The sequence below is a fragment of the Cajanus cajan genome, chromosome 6, assembly GCF_000230855.2.
Source record: "Cajanus cajan strain Asha chromosome 6, NIPB_CcT2T_4, whole genome shotgun sequence".
Lineage (NCBI taxonomy): Eukaryota > Viridiplantae > Streptophyta > Magnoliopsida > Fabales > Fabaceae > Cajanus > Cajanus cajan.
Window position 1 is genome coordinate 6491815 of NC_138522.1, and position 21532 is coordinate 6513346.

At 32.3% G+C, this 21532-nt stretch overlaps 1 protein-coding gene across 1 annotated transcript; it reads right to left on the reverse strand.

Moving 5' to 3' along the window:
* Window positions 1-4979: 4979 nt before the first annotated feature.
* On the reverse strand, window positions 4980-7255 carry SOBIR1 (Leucine-rich repeat protein kinase family protein). Its single transcript, XM_083076613.1, has 2 exons — window positions 5266-7255; window positions 4980-5133 (listed from the first exon to the last, which is right to left on the reverse strand). Exon 1 carries the CDS (start codon window positions 7153-7155, stop codon window positions 5275-5277), a length of 1881 nt encoding a protein of 626 aa, XP_082932739.1. The 5' UTR covers window positions 7156-7255; the 3' UTR covers window positions 4980-5133; window positions 5266-5274.
* Window positions 7256-21532: the final 14277 nt, after the last annotated feature.

The window sequence follows — 21532 nt, forward strand, 5'->3', positions numbered from 1 at the left end:
GATTATTGCTTACTAGATTTTAGTTTACAAACATTAATTAATACGATCAAGGTTAAAATCCTCGGGAACAATCATAATTTATTTATGCCACACTATCGGTTGTCTGTTTTACATATCAATGTCCTATGTCCTTATTAGTACGACTGTCACAACTCACAAGGTAAGGCGATAGTTTTTTTTGCTAAGCAAGGTAAGGCGATAGTTATGTTATCCTCTTGATCTGCTACCCTTAATTGTTAAAATATGGCACAGGCACAACAGAAAAGGGAGGATCCTGTGTTATGCATTTGATCAATTCGATTTCTTCTTTTGCAATGCTCTTGTTAGCAATACAACCTAACATTGCAGTGATGCAATTCTTATGTTCTTGTCTTGTGATGTGTTGATTTTTTTCTATCATTGCTTTGCTGTTCAAGAACCATTGGTTAAGTTCAACACACTTTGTGACTATTGGATCTTTCTGACTCACTTTAGTTGCAGAAAAAAGTAGCAAGACTGTTTTAATTTCAGCTATAGGAAAAGAGACCATTAGCAAAAGGCATGCATGTTCTTATTTACTATGCCAATTTTAACGTGGCTAGTTGATATTGTTGGACATATATGATATTCTAAAAAAAAATGAGATCCGAAAATATTTTTATTTTGATTCCATTAAATTATTAAGGAAATTTTATTTGAAAATGACAGTTTTTCACATTTCAAATTCAAATTTGATTCTATCATTAATATCTTACTGTTACAAATTTAGATTAATTTTTTTTAATTACCGAATTAATTTACTTTAATTACCAGATTTATTTTCTTTAATTGCCGGATTAATTACGTGATTTTTTAGGTTTTTTGACTCTATAAATAGAGACTTCTGACACACTATTTTCTTATCCCAAAACTTATTTTCTTACCCAAAAACACCTTTCTCTCTTCCTTCTCTTTGAATTCTCAAATTTTCTAATTGTCAGTTCTGCTCCTCAAATTCTTGAGAAGACCCTGTTGTATCCTGGGGGGCTTGCGCATATCCCGCGGATAAGTCCTTAAGGTTAGTGCCATCACACGCCTCAGGAGAATTTTACTAACGTTTGTTCGGTGTTTCAGGTTTCTCATAGCTGCGTCCACAATTTTATACAACAATCTTAAGGACTTATGTTGTCCATGAAAATCTCTTTGGGATTTTGTAATTTTTGGATTTAATGGGTATATTGATCGGTGAGTACAACCACATTAAACAATATGAAATTTGTTACGAAAATTAGTTGCAAAGTCAAAAGGTAATTTTTTTTATAAAATAAAAATAAATAAAGTATTGATATAATATTGGAGGTTGATCAATATAACTTTGACAGATATAACTAGTGGTATAGTATGATTGTGAAAAATACTATCACTTAAGAGAAAAGAAGAGGTGTGATGAGAGGATGAGAAGAGTAATTGCAAGACATCATATGAGAAATGATGTAGGCAATTAATATTTGAGATTTTCTTCATGACGAGAATATTTAATTATTAATACACCTTATTATTGTTATTAATTTTCATAAATGAGATGAAACTCTCCTTAACACCAATATAATTATATATGATGAGCTTTGGGTACATTACTTTATGATGTTGAACATATTTGCTATATGTTTTGAGATATTGGTTTAAAGTTCCCTCATATTTTTGTGATCATATACTTGATTTGATTACTAGTATATTTTTGTTATTTGCTTTCGAGGTAATACATGATTATATATGAGTTTGACCTACATGACATTACGTGAGAAACTTCACGTTATGAGAAGATAGCTAGTATTGATCTAGCATATTAATTGATTAAATATTTTAATTGAATAATGAAATGTGAAATTATCCATATTATAATTTTTAATACTATGAGATGTTGAAAAGATACCATAAATTGATGGTATTCAACATGAAGTATTTTCTATTGTATTAGAAATACAATGATGATTATTATTTGATCTTTGATCAAACTGAGACAAAATCCATTCGTGATTATGTCACTACACTTGGATGTTGTGCAATTACTCTAAGATCAACCAATTAAATAATTGTTGAGTTAGAGTTTATTTCTCTTGATATGGTTGATTATGAGGTTGAGTGGTTGAAAAACCTTTTAGTAAATATTCCATTGGGAATATAACATTGAAAATAATGTGGTAAAGCAATTGCTTATATAAAATGATTGAATTTATCCATTATGTGAAGTTAATAATGGATTCGGCTGATCTTATCACTTAAATCCCTAAGGAAGATATTGTTATATTAAACATCGAGGGGAATGAGACTTTATTAAGCCACTTGTAAACAAACAAGTGATGGTAACCCAACCTTTGTGATTGGAGATCCCATGAATAAGGTTCATATGGGTAAAAACAAGTCACTTGTCAGTTCTACTAGCACTAAATTGATTTTAATCAATTTTAATATTTTTTTGTCTCTTCCTAAAATATGTGAAAGTGCTAGAGCTGCATTACTGAGAGGATAAGTTTTATTGTTAAGCTTTATGATGAGAAAGCTTAACACATTATAAAACTTTTAATGATTTTCATATCCCTTATAGGTGATGTATGATTTGCAGCATGCACTTGATGAAATCACCTATATGAGTGTTAAGTGGGGCCACTTGCATGAGATCTTGGCGAGATCTCTATAGCACTCATGAATACCGGGCACGCACATGGCCTAGTAGCGCAAAATAGTGATAACGGCAAGAATTGTGGGGGTGTAATATGATTGATAAAACCGCTAATATACATTAAGTGTTTTGGTTCATATAGTTTGTTACACCAATCTCACTGTATGTTAAGTATTATCAATCTAGGACTGGTTCATATAACTTGCTACACCAGGTCCAATGTATTACAGCCAATATGAGAACTTAGTTTCTTTTCTTCATCTCTCATTTTTAATGCAATAAAAAATAAAGTATTTTCTTTTGAAATATGTGGGGGATTGTTGTACATATATGATATTCCAAAAGAAAATGAGATCCGAAAATATTTTTATTTTGAGTACATTAAATTATTAAGGAAACCTTATTTGAAAATGACAGTTTTTCACATTTCAAATTCAAATTTGATTCTGTCATTAATATCTTATCGTTACAAATTTAGATTAATTTTCTTTTAATTACCGAATTAATTTCCTTTAATTACCATATTTATTTTTTTTAATTTTCGGATTAATTATGTGATTTTTTAGGTTTTTTGACTCTATAAATAGAGGCCTCCGGCACACTATTTTCTTACTCCAAAACTTATTTTCTTACCCCAAAAACACCTTTCTCTCTTCCTTCTCTCTGAGTTCTCAAATTTTTTAATTGTCAGTTCTGCTCCTCAAATTCTTGAGACGACCTTGCGTGTATCCCGCGAATAAATCCTTAAGGTCAGTGTCATCACACGTCTCAGAAGAATTTTACTAACATTTGTTCGGTGTTTCAAGTTGTTCATAACTGCATCCGCAATTTTATACAACAAATATTTTGAAATTACTACTTCAAATGGAAACTATACAACAATATTATCCCAAATCGAAAACCAAACCCACATCCATGTTCATAAATTTCAGAAGAAGAAAAAAAGAACATTTATTATATCAAACATGGCACGACAGAATGCTTGAAAAGACAAAAGCTAAATAAATGCAGGGTCTTTCAAATTGCATAGCACAATATTAGGCTATGTTTGATTTTCAGTTGGAAGCCCCAGTCAATATTCACAAAGTAAAACGAGTTTCTATCTCAATTTTACCTTGAAATTAAGTAAAAAGAGAATTGTTTTTGCAAAGTTAATTCGCAAAATGAAGTTTATTCAAACTTAAAATTATAAATTTAAATCTATACATGCACTTAATAAGGTGGAAGAATTGCTTGCATCCGTGTGAATCGAAAAGTAATAGCACTGCTTGAAGAAGTGGTCCATCGTTTTATGGCAATATGCTTCCCAAACAAAAATTTGTTCTTATTTTCATATCTTTCCTTTCACACCTGCTTTTTGCCATAACAAAAACTCGTCTTTCCTTTTCCTCTGTTTCCCCATTAGTCCTTTACACGTAAAAAAGCAAGTCTAAAGGAAAAATATAAAAAAGTTAAGTGTATGATTAACGTTGCTGTGTTTTATTATATGGTACGTAAAAGTGATGATATGCATGCAATAATTTATATAACATGTAATACTTCTTTCCCAAAAAAATTTGGCTATGAATATTTTTTTTTTGTCTTAATTTTCCAAGAATTTCTCGTTCAGTTTTTCCCTTCATTTCTTACTTGGATCCTCTGCATAAGGGATTCTGACACAATCAGATTGTTAGAATTATTGCAGAAATGACTCGCTTATCATGATAAAATTTTGTCCTAGGCCCACCTATCTCAAACGAGAAACACATTTGTTCTAGCTTACAGATCATGAATGCGTTGATTTGCAACTTGCATATACATTGTATACCTTCTTGACCGTTGACGCAGAAATTGTTGTGGCACTATTGTAGTCTTTCAGGGCAGAATTTATTAGTCGTAGAAAACTACTAAAGTGGGCCTAACAGTAATGATTTGGGTAATTTACAAGAAATGTCTTTAAAAAAAAATAGTTACACGGAAGCTTCTTAAAGGTGAATATTCTTCCTCACATTTTTTTAAGGTTGCTAAAACATTTGAAGAGATATATGTATTTAAATTTCTGTTTTCCTTCTAATATATTTATGATGGAAGGCTCATTATGATTGTATGACTGGTATTGCTCAAGTGTCTGTTCAGTGTTCCATTTTTTGTCCAAATTTTCAACTTAGTAAAGATATCCATTGATTTCCTTATTCTTTCTTTTTAATTTAATTTGGATCCCTGGAAGCCCTTCTATTGCAGGATCAAATATATAATATAAAACTTGTAGTGCTCAATTGACGAAGATACATCAGTGGTAGAATTGTGGAATGATAATTATGTTGTGCTTATCTATCTATCTTTAACAATAACAGTACTCAAATAATGTTAACAACATTCATTTTATTTTAAGGGTCAACTCTTAAAAATACATAATGCAAGCTAGTTGTGACTTGTGACAAGCTATATTATTACACATAGATCATCTCAGTGCTTAATTTCTCTTTCTCTTTTCTGTTTTCCGGAAATTCAGCAATCTGTGATGAAGAAAACAAAACAATATTACATGGTTTCATTATTTACCTTATATGAACCAACATTGATCATGTAAATTCTTAAACACAAACTATAGCACAAATATGGTACAAATTATACTTATGAGTAATTACCCAAGTGATTCAGTGCGTGATCTGAGACAACATGCACCTAACATCCTTACTGTTAGGCCTCTCTTTGGGATCATCCATAGTGCAGAAGCACGCAATCTTCAAAACCAGAAGCATCTGCTCCTCAAACCCGTTCTCAAGAAGCTTAGCATCAATTGCCTCCTTGGGATTCTCAGAACTCAAGACCTTCTTCATCCACTTGACCAAACTCATCTCATCAGTGTGCTGAAAGAACTCGTCGGAAGGAAGCTTCCCAATGACCAACACCCCAAGAATAACCCCAAAGCTGTATATATCACACTTATCAGTGAACTTAAGAATCTGATGATACTCAGGAGCAATATACCCCACTGTCCCCGCCACATTTGAGGTTGTTATGTGAGTCTTGTAATCCGGCATTGCCTTGGCGAGTCCAAAATCAGCTATGCGAGCCTCCATGTCATCATCAAGGAGAATATTCGCAGGCTTAAGATCTCTGTGAATTATGCGAGGACTGTGATTCAGGTGAAGGTATTCAAGTCCAGAAGCCACACCAAGAGCAATCTTGTGGCGCTGCAACCAATCCAACTCAGCTTCACCTCTTTCAACTTTGCTTAGAGTATCTTGCAAGCTTCCATTCTTCATGAACTCGTAGACAAGGTAGTGGCAATCAGGCCTTGACACGTGTGCAAGAAGAGGCAACAGATTTCGGTGTCTGATTTGGCCAACCGTGTTGATTTCTGACCTAATTTGCCTCATTTTCTTATGCAGAAGCTTGCTGTCTTCTTCTGCTAACTCAGCAGCGTCCTTTGGAGGTTGAACGATTTTCTTTATGGCGATTAGTTTGCCATTGCTTCCTGGTAATTCAGCTTTGTAAACCTCACCACACCCACCTCTTCCGATTATTTCTAACGAAGCGATTCCTTCTTCTTTTTCTAAAAAGGCTAAATCTTCGGCTTTCTTAATCAAGGGACTATAAATATCAGGTCCACCTCTTTTGCCTCTTCCTTTGATCAAAGCCAAAGCCAGTTTGAACAGAAGAGAGAAAACAAACCCCGATAAGGTTCCCGCGATGGCTCCAGCGACAAAGCCGAGAATCCACCCTGCGATTTTTCTCTTACTGGATTTGTGTCTATGGTGGTGGTTAGAAGAAGGAGCAGGAGCTGCTGCTGCTGCGGCGTTAGAACGGTTGGAGTGTGTCTTGTGTGAAGAAGGTCCCGGAGAGGGAGCTTCACTGGATAAAAGGTAGCGTCTAGAGAGAGTGGAAACCGGTTCGAGGAAGCTGTTACCGGAGAAGTTGAAGTGTCGGAGGTTGCGGAAGGAGCGGAGCGAGGGAGGGACTCTTCCGGTGAAGAGGTTGTCGGCGACGGAGAGAGTTTCGAGGTTGGGGAAGTGTTTGAGGAAATTGAGGTTGCCGGAGAGTTTGTTGGAGGAGATGTCGAGCAGGCGCAGGCGCGTGAGGGAGGACAATTCGGAGGGGACTTCGCCGGAGAAGAGGTTGTCGGAGAGGTCGAGGATTTCGAGTTTTCGGCAGTCAACGATTTGTGGAGGGAGTCGGTCAACGAGTTGGTTGTGGGAGAGGGTGAGTTCCTTGAGCTCTGTGAGGCGTCCAATGGAGGGTGAGACGACGCCGTTTAGGTGCCTGGACTTGAACACCAACCTCGTGATTCGGAGCACGTAGGTTTCTGTGTCGGAGAGTCTTCTCTCGCAGAACACGCCTTGTGCCTTACATGCTTCGTTGGCCCGGAGTTGACCGTTGACTCCGAGGGACTTTTGGAGTGCTAATAGAGCCTTGAAGTCTGAAGGGTAGAGATGGAGTTTAGCGTGGAGAGTGAGGAAAAGGGAAAAGAGCGAGAAGAGTAAGAGATGAACATTGGAAGCCATTGCTTCTTCACTCTCAGCTATGCCTTGCATTAAGGTTTTGTTTACTCTTCTTATAGCTACAAACCGTGTGGAAAACTTTGCACTTCAAGTCTTTTTCTTTGAATTTTCCTCTCCACACCTCTCACTTCTATTTTCATTGTTTTTTATTTATTTTGTTTTTCTCACAGTGCTGTTTTCTCCTTCTGTTGACTCCCACTCTGGTTTCGTTTTCTCTTTTTCAGCAGCGGAGAAAATATATAGTAGAATAATGATGCCTCAGGTCTAGGTGCTTAAATTAGCATTCTGCTTTCTACATTATCATTTCGTTACTCTTACGGCTGACATATCACAGTGGTTCGTTAAACCACTGAGGAAATTTTCTTGTTTTTTAACAGACGGCAGAAATTTAAAACTCCACCCAAGGCTCATTACATGCAAGACACGATTATGTTATAATTAACATTAGCATGTACTAATTATGTGTATCAACAAAAAAACATTAAAACAAATATGATTAACATTTATAAAACTGAGTGCGCACAATCAATTTCACAATATTTTTCGCGGTCATTCATGAAAGAATACAATGTTAGCATATTTTCTGTTGTGTTAGTTATGGTAATCTGTTTTCAATGTTGGTTAGTTGTTTGGGCCTCACTTGTAACTCTATAAAAGCATTATATTGGTTAATGAATAAACATAGAAGTATTTTCAGCATTTCATACTTTTTCGTTCTTTATATTCTAACATTTTGGCATCAGAGCTCCTATTGGGGCCTCTGAAGAAAGTGAGTTGCATTCGTGATAGAGAGAATGGCAAATGCAAACGATAGCAGCTTTGTACAACCAGCAATTCCGCGCTTCGATGGTCACTATGACCATTGGAGTATGCTGATGGAAAACTTCTTAAGATCCAAGGAGTATTGGAGCTTGGTGGAAACCGGATTTGAAGATTCAGAAAAGGGAAGCGCAACTTCTGAAGATCAGAAAAGGAAACGTGATGAGATGAAACTGAAAGATTTGCAGGTCAAGAATTACTTGTTTCAAGCCATAGATAGGAAAAATCTTGGAAACAATCTTGCAAAAGAATACATCAAAGGAAATATGGGATTCGATGAAAAGAAAATATGAAGGCAATGTAAGAGTGAAAAGGTCGATTCTTCAAGGTTTAAGGAAAGAATTCGAGATTCTTGAAATGAAATCGGGTGAGAGCATAACTGACTATTTTTCTCGGGTCATGAGTGTGGCTAGCAAGATGAGAACATATGGAGAGCAGATGCAGGATGTAATAATTGACATTGACTCTCTTTCCATTGATGAACTTCAAAGTTCTTTGATAGTTCATGAGCAGAAATTTCACAAAAAACATGAAGAGGAGCAGGCACTCAAAGTAAGTTCTGAAGACAATGGAGGTAGGGGCAGAGGCAGCTACAGAGGAAGAGGAAGAGGAAGAGGGAGGCAAAATCGAGCCACAATTGAATGTTTTAAATGTCATAAACTCGAGCATTATAAGAATGAATGTCCAGATTGGGATAAGGAAGCCCATTATGCTGCATTCAATGAAGAAGAAGAGCTCTTACTAATGGCTGATGAGGATTTACATGGTGTGCAGACAACAAATGCATGGTTCTTGGATTCTGGTTGTTCAAACCACATGTGTGGAAATAGAGCTTGGTTTAAAGAAGTAGATGACACCTTCAAGCAACACGTAAAGCTTGGTAATAACACAAGAATGGAGGTGACTGGAAAAGGAAGTGTTAGGCTGAACATTAAAGGAGTCACTCACATAATTACTGATGTGTTTTTAGTACCAGAACTCAAGAACAATTTGTTGAGTATAGGGCAGCTGCAAGAAAAGGGCTTAACGGTAATGTTTCAGTCAGGAACCTGCAAGTTGTACCATCCTGACAAGGGTTTGATCCTAGAGACTAATATGACAACAAACAGAATGTTCATTCTGTTTGCTCAATCTGCAACCAAGAAGGATTCGTGCTTTCACATCTCTACTCAGGATCTCTCATCTTTATGGCATCGTAGATATGCACATCTCAGTCACAAAAGGACTAAGAATTTTACAAAGTAAAGGAATGGTTAGAGGCCTTCCCTCTTCATTATCTACAACAGAAAAGGTGTGTGAAGATTGTATGAAAGGAAAGCAACATCGAGATCCCATCCCAAAGAAAAGTCAATGGAGAGCAAAACAAAAATTAGAATTGATTCATGCAGATATTTGTGGCCCGATTATTCCATCTTCCAATAGCCAAAAGAGGTATTTTTTGTTTTTTATTGATGATTACACTAGAAAGGCATGGATTTATTTCTTAACAGAAAAATCAGAGGCATTTCACTACTTTCAATGTTTTAAGAATCTTGTTGAAAAGGAATCTGGTCTGATGATTAAGTGCCTCAGAACTGATAGGGGAGGAGAGTTCACATCATCGGAGTTCAATGAATTCTGTCAGAAAACAGGAATTAAAAGACAGTTAACAACAGCTTACACCCCTCAACAGAATGGGGTAGCTGAGAGGAAGAACAGAACCATCATGAACTTGGTGAGAACTTTATTATCAGAGCAGAAACTTCCAAAATCCTTTTGGCCTGAAGCAGTAAACTGGGTAGCGTATGTACTGAATAGATCTCCAACATTGGCTGTCAAGAATCAAATGCCAGAGGAGGCTTGGAGTGGTGTAAAGCCTTCAGTTGAGCATTTTAGGGTGTTTGGTTGTGTAACTCATGTACACGTTCCAGATGCAAGAAGAACCAAATTGGAAAACAAGAGTTGTAAATGTGTGCTGTTGGGAATGAGTGAGGAATCTAAAGGATACAGGCTTTATAATCCAATTACAAGGAAGATCGTGATAAGTAGAGACGTGGTCTTTGAGGAAGACACTTAATGGAACTGGAATGTCAGTCACAGAGAAGAACAATTTGCAGATTTAGAATATGGAAATACTAAAAACACTGCTGAAGCTGCAGAAGAGAATACAACAGAAGGTGAATCTAATGACGAAGAAGGGAATCAGTCACAACATGAAGAGAATAAAGTGATTAATAATGAAAGGGGCAGAAATAGACACCCACCTGGTTGGATGAGAGACTATGTAGACGGAGAAGAATTCTCAGAATCTGAAGATGCAATAAATATGGCCTTAATAGATTGTACAGATCCTGAAAGTTTTGAAGTTGCTGTAAAAAGCTCCAAGTGGAGACAGGCTATGGATGCTGAAATTAACTCCATCGTGAAGAACGGGACATGGGAACTCACTGATTTACCAGCTGGAGCAAAGAAGATAGGAGTTAAATGGATCTACAAGACTAAGTTGAATGAGATTGGTCAAGTGGACAAGTACAAGGCTAAGTTAGTGGCGAAAGGCTACTCTCAAGAACATGGGGTGGACTATACAGAGGTGTTTGCTCCTGTAAGCAGAATGGACACTGTGAGAATGATAATAGCTATTGCAGCAAGTAGAGGGTGGAAATTGTATCAGCTTGATGTGAAATCAGCCTTTTTGTATGGCACTCTAAATGAGGATGTATATGTGGAACAACCAAAGGGTTATGTGCAAAAGGGGTGTGAGAATAAGGTCTACAAACTTCACAAGGCTTTATATGGTCTAAAACAAGCCCCTAGAGCATGGTTCAATCGAATTGAATCATACTTTATGAGTGCAGGATTCAAGAAAAGCAATTATGAGCAAACCTTATTCTTGAAGCACACTTCAGACGAAAGGGTTTTAATTGTTAGCTTGTATGTCGACGACCTCATATACACTGGTAACGATGATTCATTGATGAGTGCATTCAAGAATTCAATGAAGAAGGAGTTTGATATGACAGATCTTGGCAGAATGAGGTTTTTTCTGGGAATAGAAGTTCTACAGGAGGATGATGGGATCTACATTTATCAGAGAAAGTATGCCTTAGAAGTGTTGAGGAGGTTTGGGATGTCTGATAGCAATTCTGTCAAAGTTCCTATCGTACCTGGTTGTAAACTGTCCAAAGATGAAACAGGAATGAAAGTAGATGAGACTCTGTACAAGCAACTGGTAGGAAGCCTCATGTATATTACAGCAACCAGACCTGACTTGATGTTCTCTGTTAGTTTGATCAGTCGTTTTATGAGCCAACCCACTCAAATACATATGCAGGCTGCAAAGAGAGTTCTTAGATACTTACAAGGAACTGTGAATTTTGGTATTTTCTATAAGAAGGGAGGAGATGAAGAATTGTTAGCTTACACTGACAGTGACTATGCTAGTGACTTGGAAGACAGAAAAAGCACCTCTGGTTATGTGTTTTTACTAAGTAATGGAGCAGTAGCTTGGTCATCCAAAAAACAGCCGATTGTGACATTGTCCACCACAGAAGCTGAATTTGTGGCAGCTGCAGCTTGTGTCTGTCAAGCCGTGTGGATGAGGAGAATTTTGAAGGAGCTGGGACATAATCAAGAAGGTTGCACCACATTGATGTGTGACAATAGCTCAACTATTAAACTTTCTAAGAATCCTATTATGCATGGAAGAAGCAAGCATATCGATGTGCGTTTCCATTTTCTGAGAAATCTCTCTAGAGATGGTTGTATAGAGTTGGTTCAGTGTGGAACCAAGGAACAAGTTGCAGATTTACTAACCAAACCTCTGAAGTTGGATTGCTTTCTTAAGCTTCGAGAGCAGATGGGAGTTTGTGAAATTCCTAAGATAAACTAATTGCTTGTGTTCTGTCTAAGCAATAGTTTAAGGGAGGAAATGTTAGCATATTTTCTGTTGTGTTAGTTACTGTAATCTGTTTTCAATGTTGGTTAGTTGTTTGGGCCTCACTTGTAACTCTATAAAAGCATTATATTGGTTAATGAATAAACATAGAAGTATTTTCAGCATTTCATACTTTTTCGTTCTTTATATTCTAACAGTCTCCACTTTTTAGTCATTATCACGATAATAACCGGATCTTTTCTAACATTTGATATATATTTGTATCGGCCTCGGCAAATATATAGCTATTCTTGCTCTTCCATATTACTCAAATAATACCATATAATAACCCATTTATTTGTCTTCTATTGAGCACCACACATGAAGCTATTGAATTGGTTAGAGAGACCAACAATATTTGCTTGTAATGTAATAGCTAGATACACTCCACCACCACTTTAATACAACATACCATAGGGAGGAAAATTTAAAGCAATGAAAGAAAATATGATTTATGCTTTCTACCAAAGTATTACCATTATCACATGCCAAAGAAAATTTAAAGCAATGAAAGAAAATTTGTATGCCAATTTAACAATATAGCACTCGAAGTTGTCTCCCCTCCATAACAACTCATCCTATGACTCTTCCTTTAGTGTTACATAGTCAAGCTCCCTCTCTAACTCATGTACCAAACTATTCTTCTCTCACTCAATAAATTCCTACAATATTCCATATACACATAATGTCTTGCATTTTTATCATGTTTTTATCTTAAGCATTTAACTAATTAGAAGTACTTTCATGCATTAATAAGATATTTTTACCATAGAAGTTGCTTTAAATTCAATTTTTTACTTTAGGCTTGTTACATTTCTCTTTTGGTATGTTACTTGCATCCATTTTAGGTAAAGATATGATCTCTCAGAAAAATCAATGAAGAAGGATGAGAAAGAATGAGATAAAGATGAAAAATAAAGAAAGAAAGAAGAAAAAGGACCGATAGAACATGTCATGGTTATGACTCTCTAGTCATGTCTGTGAATGACATGAGACCTCTAAAGAGAATCAAGATCAAAACTAGTCATGCCCTTAACTCACCAGTTATAGTCGTGACTCACCAGTTACATCTGTGACCAACTCGACATTCCTCTAAAGGGAATTAAGATCAAAATCAATCACAGTCGTGACTCACCAATCATGTCCATGACCACTCGAGACCTCTAAAGAGAATCAAGATGAGAACCAATCACACTTATGACCGTCTCAACATTCCTCTGAAGAACATTAAGATCATAACATCTCACAATCATGACTCACCAGTTACACCTGTGACACAATCCAACTATTACAAATTTCAAATTTTGAACTCCCTATCTTATTTTATCATTAGGATTTCATTTTGAGCCCAAATTTTAGGGTTTTTCTTGATTATAAATTAGATCATAGGGCCTTGGTAAAGATACTTTTGATTTTACGCTTTCATAGATACATTGAAGTCAACAAATTTGTGTTAGGGTTTCTCAATTCTTAGGTTTGTTTTCTTTTATGTTTTCTTTCTTTTCTTCTTGGATAACTATTATGGACATGTGTGAATATTTTCCTTTTTTTGGGATTAGGGCTTAACCCTTGAGAACCTTAAAATTTTTATGAATTATTCAATTTTTTATTTTTGTTCTCTCCTCTTTATCTTATTTCTTTAAAATTTATATATACAATGCAATTAATTATCGTTTTTCATAAATTTAGGTATTTAGGGAGGTACTGAGAAGTGAACTTAAATATTGAAACCTAAAAAAATAGACGTAAGCTTTAAATCACAAGAGTAAGTTTAATCGTTCAAGGTTAAACTAAATTAACATAAATCTCAAAGGATTTAATTGAACATAGCTATTACAAGAGTAGGAGTTAATTCTATTGAATACACCTTCATATCTTGAGAGGAAACAAATGATACCTTAGGTTAATTTACCTTCAAAAGGAACATATAAATATTTGAGTAAAACATTTGAACATAAAGGAATTCATTGAACAAATCCTTAATCCTGAAAATTTATTTTATAATAAATTATTTAAAATATTTTATTACTAAATTTTAGCTATAATTGATCTTAGAATTACTCTCAACTCAACCTTTAAGAATTTTTAAATTTATTTTGTTTAATTTAACTAAATATTAATAGTTACAAGGTTAAACACATAGTCCCTATGAATTCGATAATTTATTACTTGATGATTGTAACATTGTACATTTTTAATAGTTATTGTTGATTTTATTAAACCTTGTGTTGTGTTGATTTGTTGTTAATTGTTGAGAAACTCTGAAATTTTAAATTTTCTTATGAGTTTTAGTTGTTTAGAGGTGTCTCTGAATATAGATTCAATTTGATCAGAAGGGGGAAAGGTATATAAGGCCTTTCTTAAAAGGTGGACTTCATAAATTCAGTTTCTTAAGGAAGTTAGAAGGAGTTTAGAGAAAAGTGCTTTGGAGCATGAAAGTTCTTCTTCCCCTTTTGTCTTCTTGAGTGCTCAGATTCCCTAGAGCGTAACTGATCAAGATTGCCTAACTTACGTTGGGTATAGGATTGGTGACGTTAGACATGAGTTAGGGAGAAGTCTTTGACTTGGTCATGCCATATGTGGTTTGAACCGAACATGAAGAGAGAGCAATGCCTCTAACTTGGCAACAATGGGCACTAGTATGGTGACATCGGACATAAGTTAAGGAAAGACTCTCTACCTGAAATGAAATCGAGTGTATGATTATGCCATGCTAGGCGTGAGAGCAACAAGGATTCTCTATCTCATCTACGTCAAACTTAGGTAGATTGGCATTGGGTGTGGGCATGAGCCCAGGACTCTCTACCTCATTTCATGCTAGGCACGAGAAATGTGGTGCCAAGCATGAACTACTTTATGGGTATGTGTTGTTTGTGTTGTTACAAGTTGAATATGTATAGGTTTGTGGAATTTATTACATGTTATATGATGATGAAGTTATGCTATATACCATATGTTGATGTCTGATGAAGAACTTTTATTCATTGATCTAGTATATAGATGATTAAATGGTTGGAAGTTGTAAAGTGAGATGCATGTTGAAATGTTGAGTAGTTGTGTTGAGAACCATGGTGAAAATATTGTGTTGTGGTGCTGTAAGAGCTCAGTTTGTTGAAAACTCTTCTTAAAAAGTTGACCTTTGATGTGGATATGAGGGCCAGGTCGAGGTACACTAACTACAAGTGACCATTGTTGACTCGTATATGGGTAAAGTTGAGACATACGTATATAAAGCGACCAAACAAGAGTAAGGTACAAGGTTAGGGGCCAAAATCTCTAGCTAAATATTGTAAGGATGTAGTATTTGGAAGGTAGTTGCGGGCTAATCTCATAGATAACTTAATTATGCTAGCTAATGTCATGGTAAGCTTACACCTAAGTTTTTCTACCTAACAAGAATACTAGACTTCCCAGTTTAAGTAGCAAAATCTAAAAAACCATGTTGTATTGTAGATTATTATCGAAAATTGATTGTTGATCTAGTTGGGTTGAAAAGATATAGTTATTGATTTGATAGGGTCAAGCCACTTGAACTATTCATTTATATTGTAGGAGATCTCCTAGTTGAAATGTGTAATGATACATATCATTGATTTGTTGTGCATATGCAGCTGATACTATGGAGTTGTGTGATACATATGTTTAGTTGTGGTATTGTATATATGTTGTTGAGTTGATAAACTGTGTTGTGAACATGATGTACTGATTATGTGGTGTTGTTCATATTTTGTGTTGTTAAGTTGTAGGTTAATGTTATATAGAAGTGTGTTGAGTTGATTACATTGATAGTATAGTAGGATTTATTTTTATATTATTTATGTTGATTATTTTGCATTTTAGCTTACCCTTACATGTTTTCATGTGGTTATACTACGATAATCATACTTGATATAAGAGTAAAATAGGGAGACAGGTGGAAGAGTTCATTATCGAATTAAGTTTTGAACCAACTTAAAGATAGTTCAAAACTTAATTCGATAATCAACTTATTGAACTTGGTTCATAAACTAAATGAGTTGAATTTGAGTTAAAAAATTGAGCTCAATATATAAACAAGTTGAACTTGAGTTGCATAAAGTTTGACTCACTTAGTTCATCAATCGGCTCAATATATAAATATATAATTAAATTTTTGTTTAATTTCATCTTATTAAATTTTGAAAGAACCTTTTGAAATTTTGTTATAACTTAATAATAATAATAATAATAATAATAATAATAAAAAAAAAAAAAGTGAAAACCTTAGAATTTCATGATTATGGATTAAGTTTTCTATTATTTTATACAAGGTGGAATAGTTTTAATCTATACAGACTTTGATTGTAATTATGTTTTTTTTAGAGTCATACCTTATAACCTTATAAAACTTATAAAATAAGTTATATTTTGTATTTTTTTTTAAAAATAATCTTATATAAATCTATTATTAAATTAAAATTTTATAAAATATAAGATTAAAAAAATTGACTCTTAAATCATATGATTCGAACTAAATCAAGTACTAGTAAACTTGAATCAAGTTGATTTCAAATTAATAATAATAATAAAAAATAAAAAAAAAGATTCACGTTGAATTTGAGTCAAGTTGAGAGTATTGAGGCAAATATTATTAAACCAAACTAATTAAAGTAAATTGAGTTCAACTAACATATGAATAAATAAGTAAAATACAATTATACTTAAAATAATACTTTTATTTTAAAAGTACGTAATATAAAATATTATACCTCAATCATCTAAACCGTTGAATATATTAATAATAAATCTATATAGGACAAATTTTCCTTGATCAGCATTAGATCACTTCCAAGAAGGGTTCACCTTAGCCATAATCCAATTTTTAATAACCAAAAGAACTTTTGATATATCATTTTCTTTCATAAACATGATTTATATATAATTTCTTTTAAGTAAATATTATTTTAACATTCACAAGAATTAATCTTAGTAGCACTAAATTAATCTTGTGTATGCTAATACAGAACTTGCAATATTATATTAAGAAGCTTGATGTTTAATATATCACTTTAACTCTTGCACGGTTGCGGCAATAATTTTTTCTTTCATTTCAATTCTAACATAGTTAAATTGTAAAAGGACATAATTAATTTAAAATAATTTATGCTTAAAATTTTAGAAAATAAAAATTTAGAGTAATATGTAATTGTTTAAGGATGAGTTGGTAAATACATTATTTTCTAAAGAATATTTTTTAATTTATTTTTTTCAATTTTTTTTTATAAAATTCAAATGAAAAGTCTTGTTTGATTCTTTTCGACGAGAATCATCATAAAATGTCTATTGAATTGATTATTTTTTTTGTAAAAAAATACTCTTAGTTAAAATTATTTGTTTTAATTTAATAATAGTTAATGAGTAAGAATCTCATTAATGTTAGTAGTATTTCTAAAAAATAAAAATAAGGTAGAGTAAACAGCACAACTATGTTAGTCTATGAATTTGAAATAGACGTGTCATATTAGTCTCTAAAATTACAAAAATATAAAATATGTTTCTGAAAATACAAATTGACTATTACATTAATCGAAAATTCAAAAAAAAAACGTATGACTAAAATGATAATGTCAATATATATTTAAGAATTAAAATGATAGTAAGTAGTTAAATCAAAGAGCCTATTTGACATTATAAGAATTTATTTGATAATTTTTTAGTTTCAGAGATTAATATGAAATTATTTCCTAAATTTAAGAATAAAATGTGTATTTACTACACAATATAGATATATAACTTTAAGACTAAATTATTAATTAAATTAATTATTATTTTTTATTGTGATAAGTTTAGTAAATGGGTATTGTAAAAAGGAAAAAGAGATTAATAATGCAAAGACGTTAATGAACTTAATACTGATGGGTGTTGAAAGTCAATGGTCGGAGTTGTGTAATTTCCAGGAACGTGTGGGCCATTGATCTTAATTTTGGCAACCTTAATAAAGGAGTCAAGTCTTTCATGACTTTAAACGTATTATATTAGATTTGAAGTTGGTTCTCAAACAATAAAAGTGACTGACTTGGTCAGGTTGGTGTGTGTCAGTGTAGGGTTTTGATTTAGTTTGAAAAATTCTTCTCCATTACTCGGCTTTTTGACCAAAGTGGGGTCGTTGACCAAGTTATTTACTTAAATGGGGCTGTTTTGAATTTATTTACGCCTTTGGGGCTGTTTACAACGGTGTCGCTATGGGCCATAGCGACACCCATGCCACGTGGCTTTTTTTTTTGGCGTAGGATGGCTGGAATGAGCCACAACAATGTCGCTATGGGCTGGACCAACACAGTATGTGAGCCAACAAAGCTGGTGTAGCCCATAGCGACACCATTTAAGAAAAAAAATGAAAAAAACTGAAATAATTTAAATGTAATCTTAAAATAATCAACTGAGTATACTTATTATATATTTATAAAAATAAAAAATATTTATTTAAAAACGTAATTTTAAAAAATAGATTTAATTATTTATGTAAGTGGCGCTGTGGCCTATAGCGACACAGAGTCGCTGTGGCCCACAGCGCCACTAATTAATTTTTTTTTTTTTTAGTTATTAACTTATTTTGTTTGGAAATTTGTTTAATTTATATTTAGCACTTAAATATTAATTTGTAATTATAAAGTTTATTTTTCTGTAATTTATATTGTTTTTGTATATATATTTTTCTCCTTTTAAATAATTTTAAATAGGCGCTGTGGCCTACAGCGACTCTTAGTGTCGCTGTGGCCCACAGCGCCACTAATTATTTTTTATTTATTTTTTAGTTATTAACTTATTTTGTTTGGAAATTTGTTTAATTTATATTTAGCACTTAAATATTAATTTGTAATTATAAAGTTTATTTTCTGTAATTTATATTGTTTTTCTATGGGCCATAGCGCCACACATTTTGTATTTTTTTTCTTTGCAATAATGAGATTTTATTTTTAATTTTGCGTTTTTATATTTAAAATTAAAAGTACAGAAACTAAATAATTAAAATAAAATTATATTATAATATGTTAAATTTTAAAAAAATTGTGGCAAAAATAAGTAAATAAAGAAAATTAATATTTTATCATTAATTTGTTAATAAATTTAATTAAAAATAATTAATTGTGTAGTTTAAAGAAAATTTATTATTTAAGTTTATTAATAATTTTTTTATATGTAAATTTAAAAAAAAAATTGGGCAAAAAATAAGTGAAGGAAAAAAATGTAGAAAAACAAAAGAAAATGAATTACAAATTTTTTTTAAAAAAAAAACCTGGTAGAATAAATCTGGAGAAAAAAATGACCCAATAACCAAAAAACACAAAAAAAAAATTTTAAAAAAAAAACTGAGGTAAAAAAAGTGAAAAACTAAAAATAAAAAAAAAAAAAAGCTGGAGTCGCTATGGGCTACAGCGACTTTTTGTCGCTATAGCCCATAGCGACTTTAAGTAGAAAAAAAAACGAAAATTAAAAAAAATAAATAAATAAAGGCTGGTGTCGCTATGGGCCACAGCGACATAGTGTCGCTGTGGCCCATAGCGACACTAGCTTTTTTTCTTTTTTTTTTTCTTTTTTTTAGGTTATTGGGTCTCTTTTTTTCTCTAGATTTATTTTACCAGTTTTTCTTTTTCATTTTTGTTTTTCTACATTTTTTTCCTTCACTTATTTTTTGTCCAGTTTTTTTAAATAAAATATATCTGTTAATAATTATTATATACTCAAAATTCTAGTAAATTATATTATCAATTTCATATAAATATATATTTATAAATTTATTATTTCTATAATTTGTTTATTTTATACATATTTATAGCGCCACTATTTTTTTTATTTGAATTATTTACTTAATTATTTTTAAAATTTATTTATTTTATATTACAAATTAAATATTAATTTCTATTTATAAACTTATTTTTTGTGTAATTTCTTTTCTTTATATATATTTTTTTCCTTTAGATTATTTTATCACGAATTAAATATGTACTTTATTATTTATCACAGTGGCGCTTTGGCCTATAGCGACACTGTGTCGCTATAGGCCATAGCGCCACTATTTTTTTTTTTTTTTTTAATTATTAACTTAATTTTTTTTTACATTTGAATTTATTTTTTTTAAGCCGTTTGGTGGCGCTATGGGCTATAGCGACTTTATTTAAGCTGTTTAGTGACGCTATGGGCTGTAGCGACTTTATCTATATGGCTTTCATGGCTTCCCTGAAGTAAAAAAAATGCCACGTGTCACCGGTGTCGCTATGGCCCATAGCAACACCGTTATAAACAGCCCCAAAGGCGTAAATAGTTTCAAAACAACCTCATTTACGTAATAAACTTTTAAAACAATCCCACTTTGGTCAAAAAGCCCCATTACTCACTCTGTCCCCATTCATCGTTCATAAGCCCCCCACTGTCTTCTCTCTTCATCTTTTTTCCTTTCTGATCGTGACTGTTATTATTATTATTATTTTTTTGTAGAAATAATAATACTAATTATAAAAAGGAGAGCCAGTTAATACTATTTGTGGATACATTAATAATCCTATTCAACACGAAATATAAATAATTGGATTAATCAATTTGGACCATCCGATCGGACAATTCATAATATATTAAACGTGTATTTTAAGTTAAATTTACGAGATTATGTTTGAAAAAAATTAAGTTGTTATTTATCCCCGTCAACAAGTAGAGGTGTGATAAAAATTCCAAATCCATCTAATTTATATTAAAATAGCTAATTTGTTTAGAAGAAGAAAATTGAATTAATTCATTTCATAAAACATGTTTGATTACTCAAACTATTTATACAAAGTAAAATCGATTTGACATGATTCAATTTTTTTTTTTTAAAATTGATCTAAATATAAATATGAAGTGGATAATTACATCACAGTACTAAATTGAATCAATTTTTCTAAAAAATCAAATCATTCACATTATTAAAAATGGACCATTTAACCAATTTATTTTTATAAAATATATCATTTTAATTTAATTTAAAATTTTCAAAAATTTAATTCATGGACCTTCATATCAACAAGGCAATTGAATACTTCAAAATAAAACAGAACAATAAATAATAATCAATCAAGCTGAAAGAGTAAATTAAAATTTACTGTAAAAATAAAATACCTCATTATACTTGTTTTTTTAAAATTGATTTAAATAGAAAGATATATTAATATTTGAAGTAAAAAATTGTTTTGTTTTTCCTTTCTGTTTCACTAATTTGTATATACAAAGTTGTATTAGAAAAGGAGGATTCACTTGAATGTTTGATTCACTCAACAAATTCTAATTCATGTCATCACATTCTTTTCAATAGAATATAGATGTCAAAATTTGGTTGGATTAGTTTAGGGATAACAAAGTGAATCAACCCACCTAAAATGAGATAGGATTGACTCACGAAGAAGTAAAACAAGATAGGTTTAATCTTTCAAAGAAAATGAATTAAAAAATGTAACTCAATCCACTTAACAGTAAGTTGATGGGTTGATAGATTAGTCCACTTTAGTGAGTTGATGAGTTAAAAAAAGTAGGTTAATAAAAATTAAAACTAACTATAGGAATAAAGGTTGAAGCACAACGTAAATAATTTATCTTTATAGAGAATATACTTCATTGTACTTGTTTTTTTAAAATTGATTTAAATAGAAAGATATATTAATATTTGAAGTAATTTTTTTTTTCAAATTT

What these genes read in the sequence shown, in the direction of transcription:
- SOBIR1 (XM_083076613.1), bottom strand. Translation starts at nt 7,155, where the DNA reads ATGCAAGGCATAGCTGAGAGTGAAGAAGCAATGGCTTCCAATGTTCAT.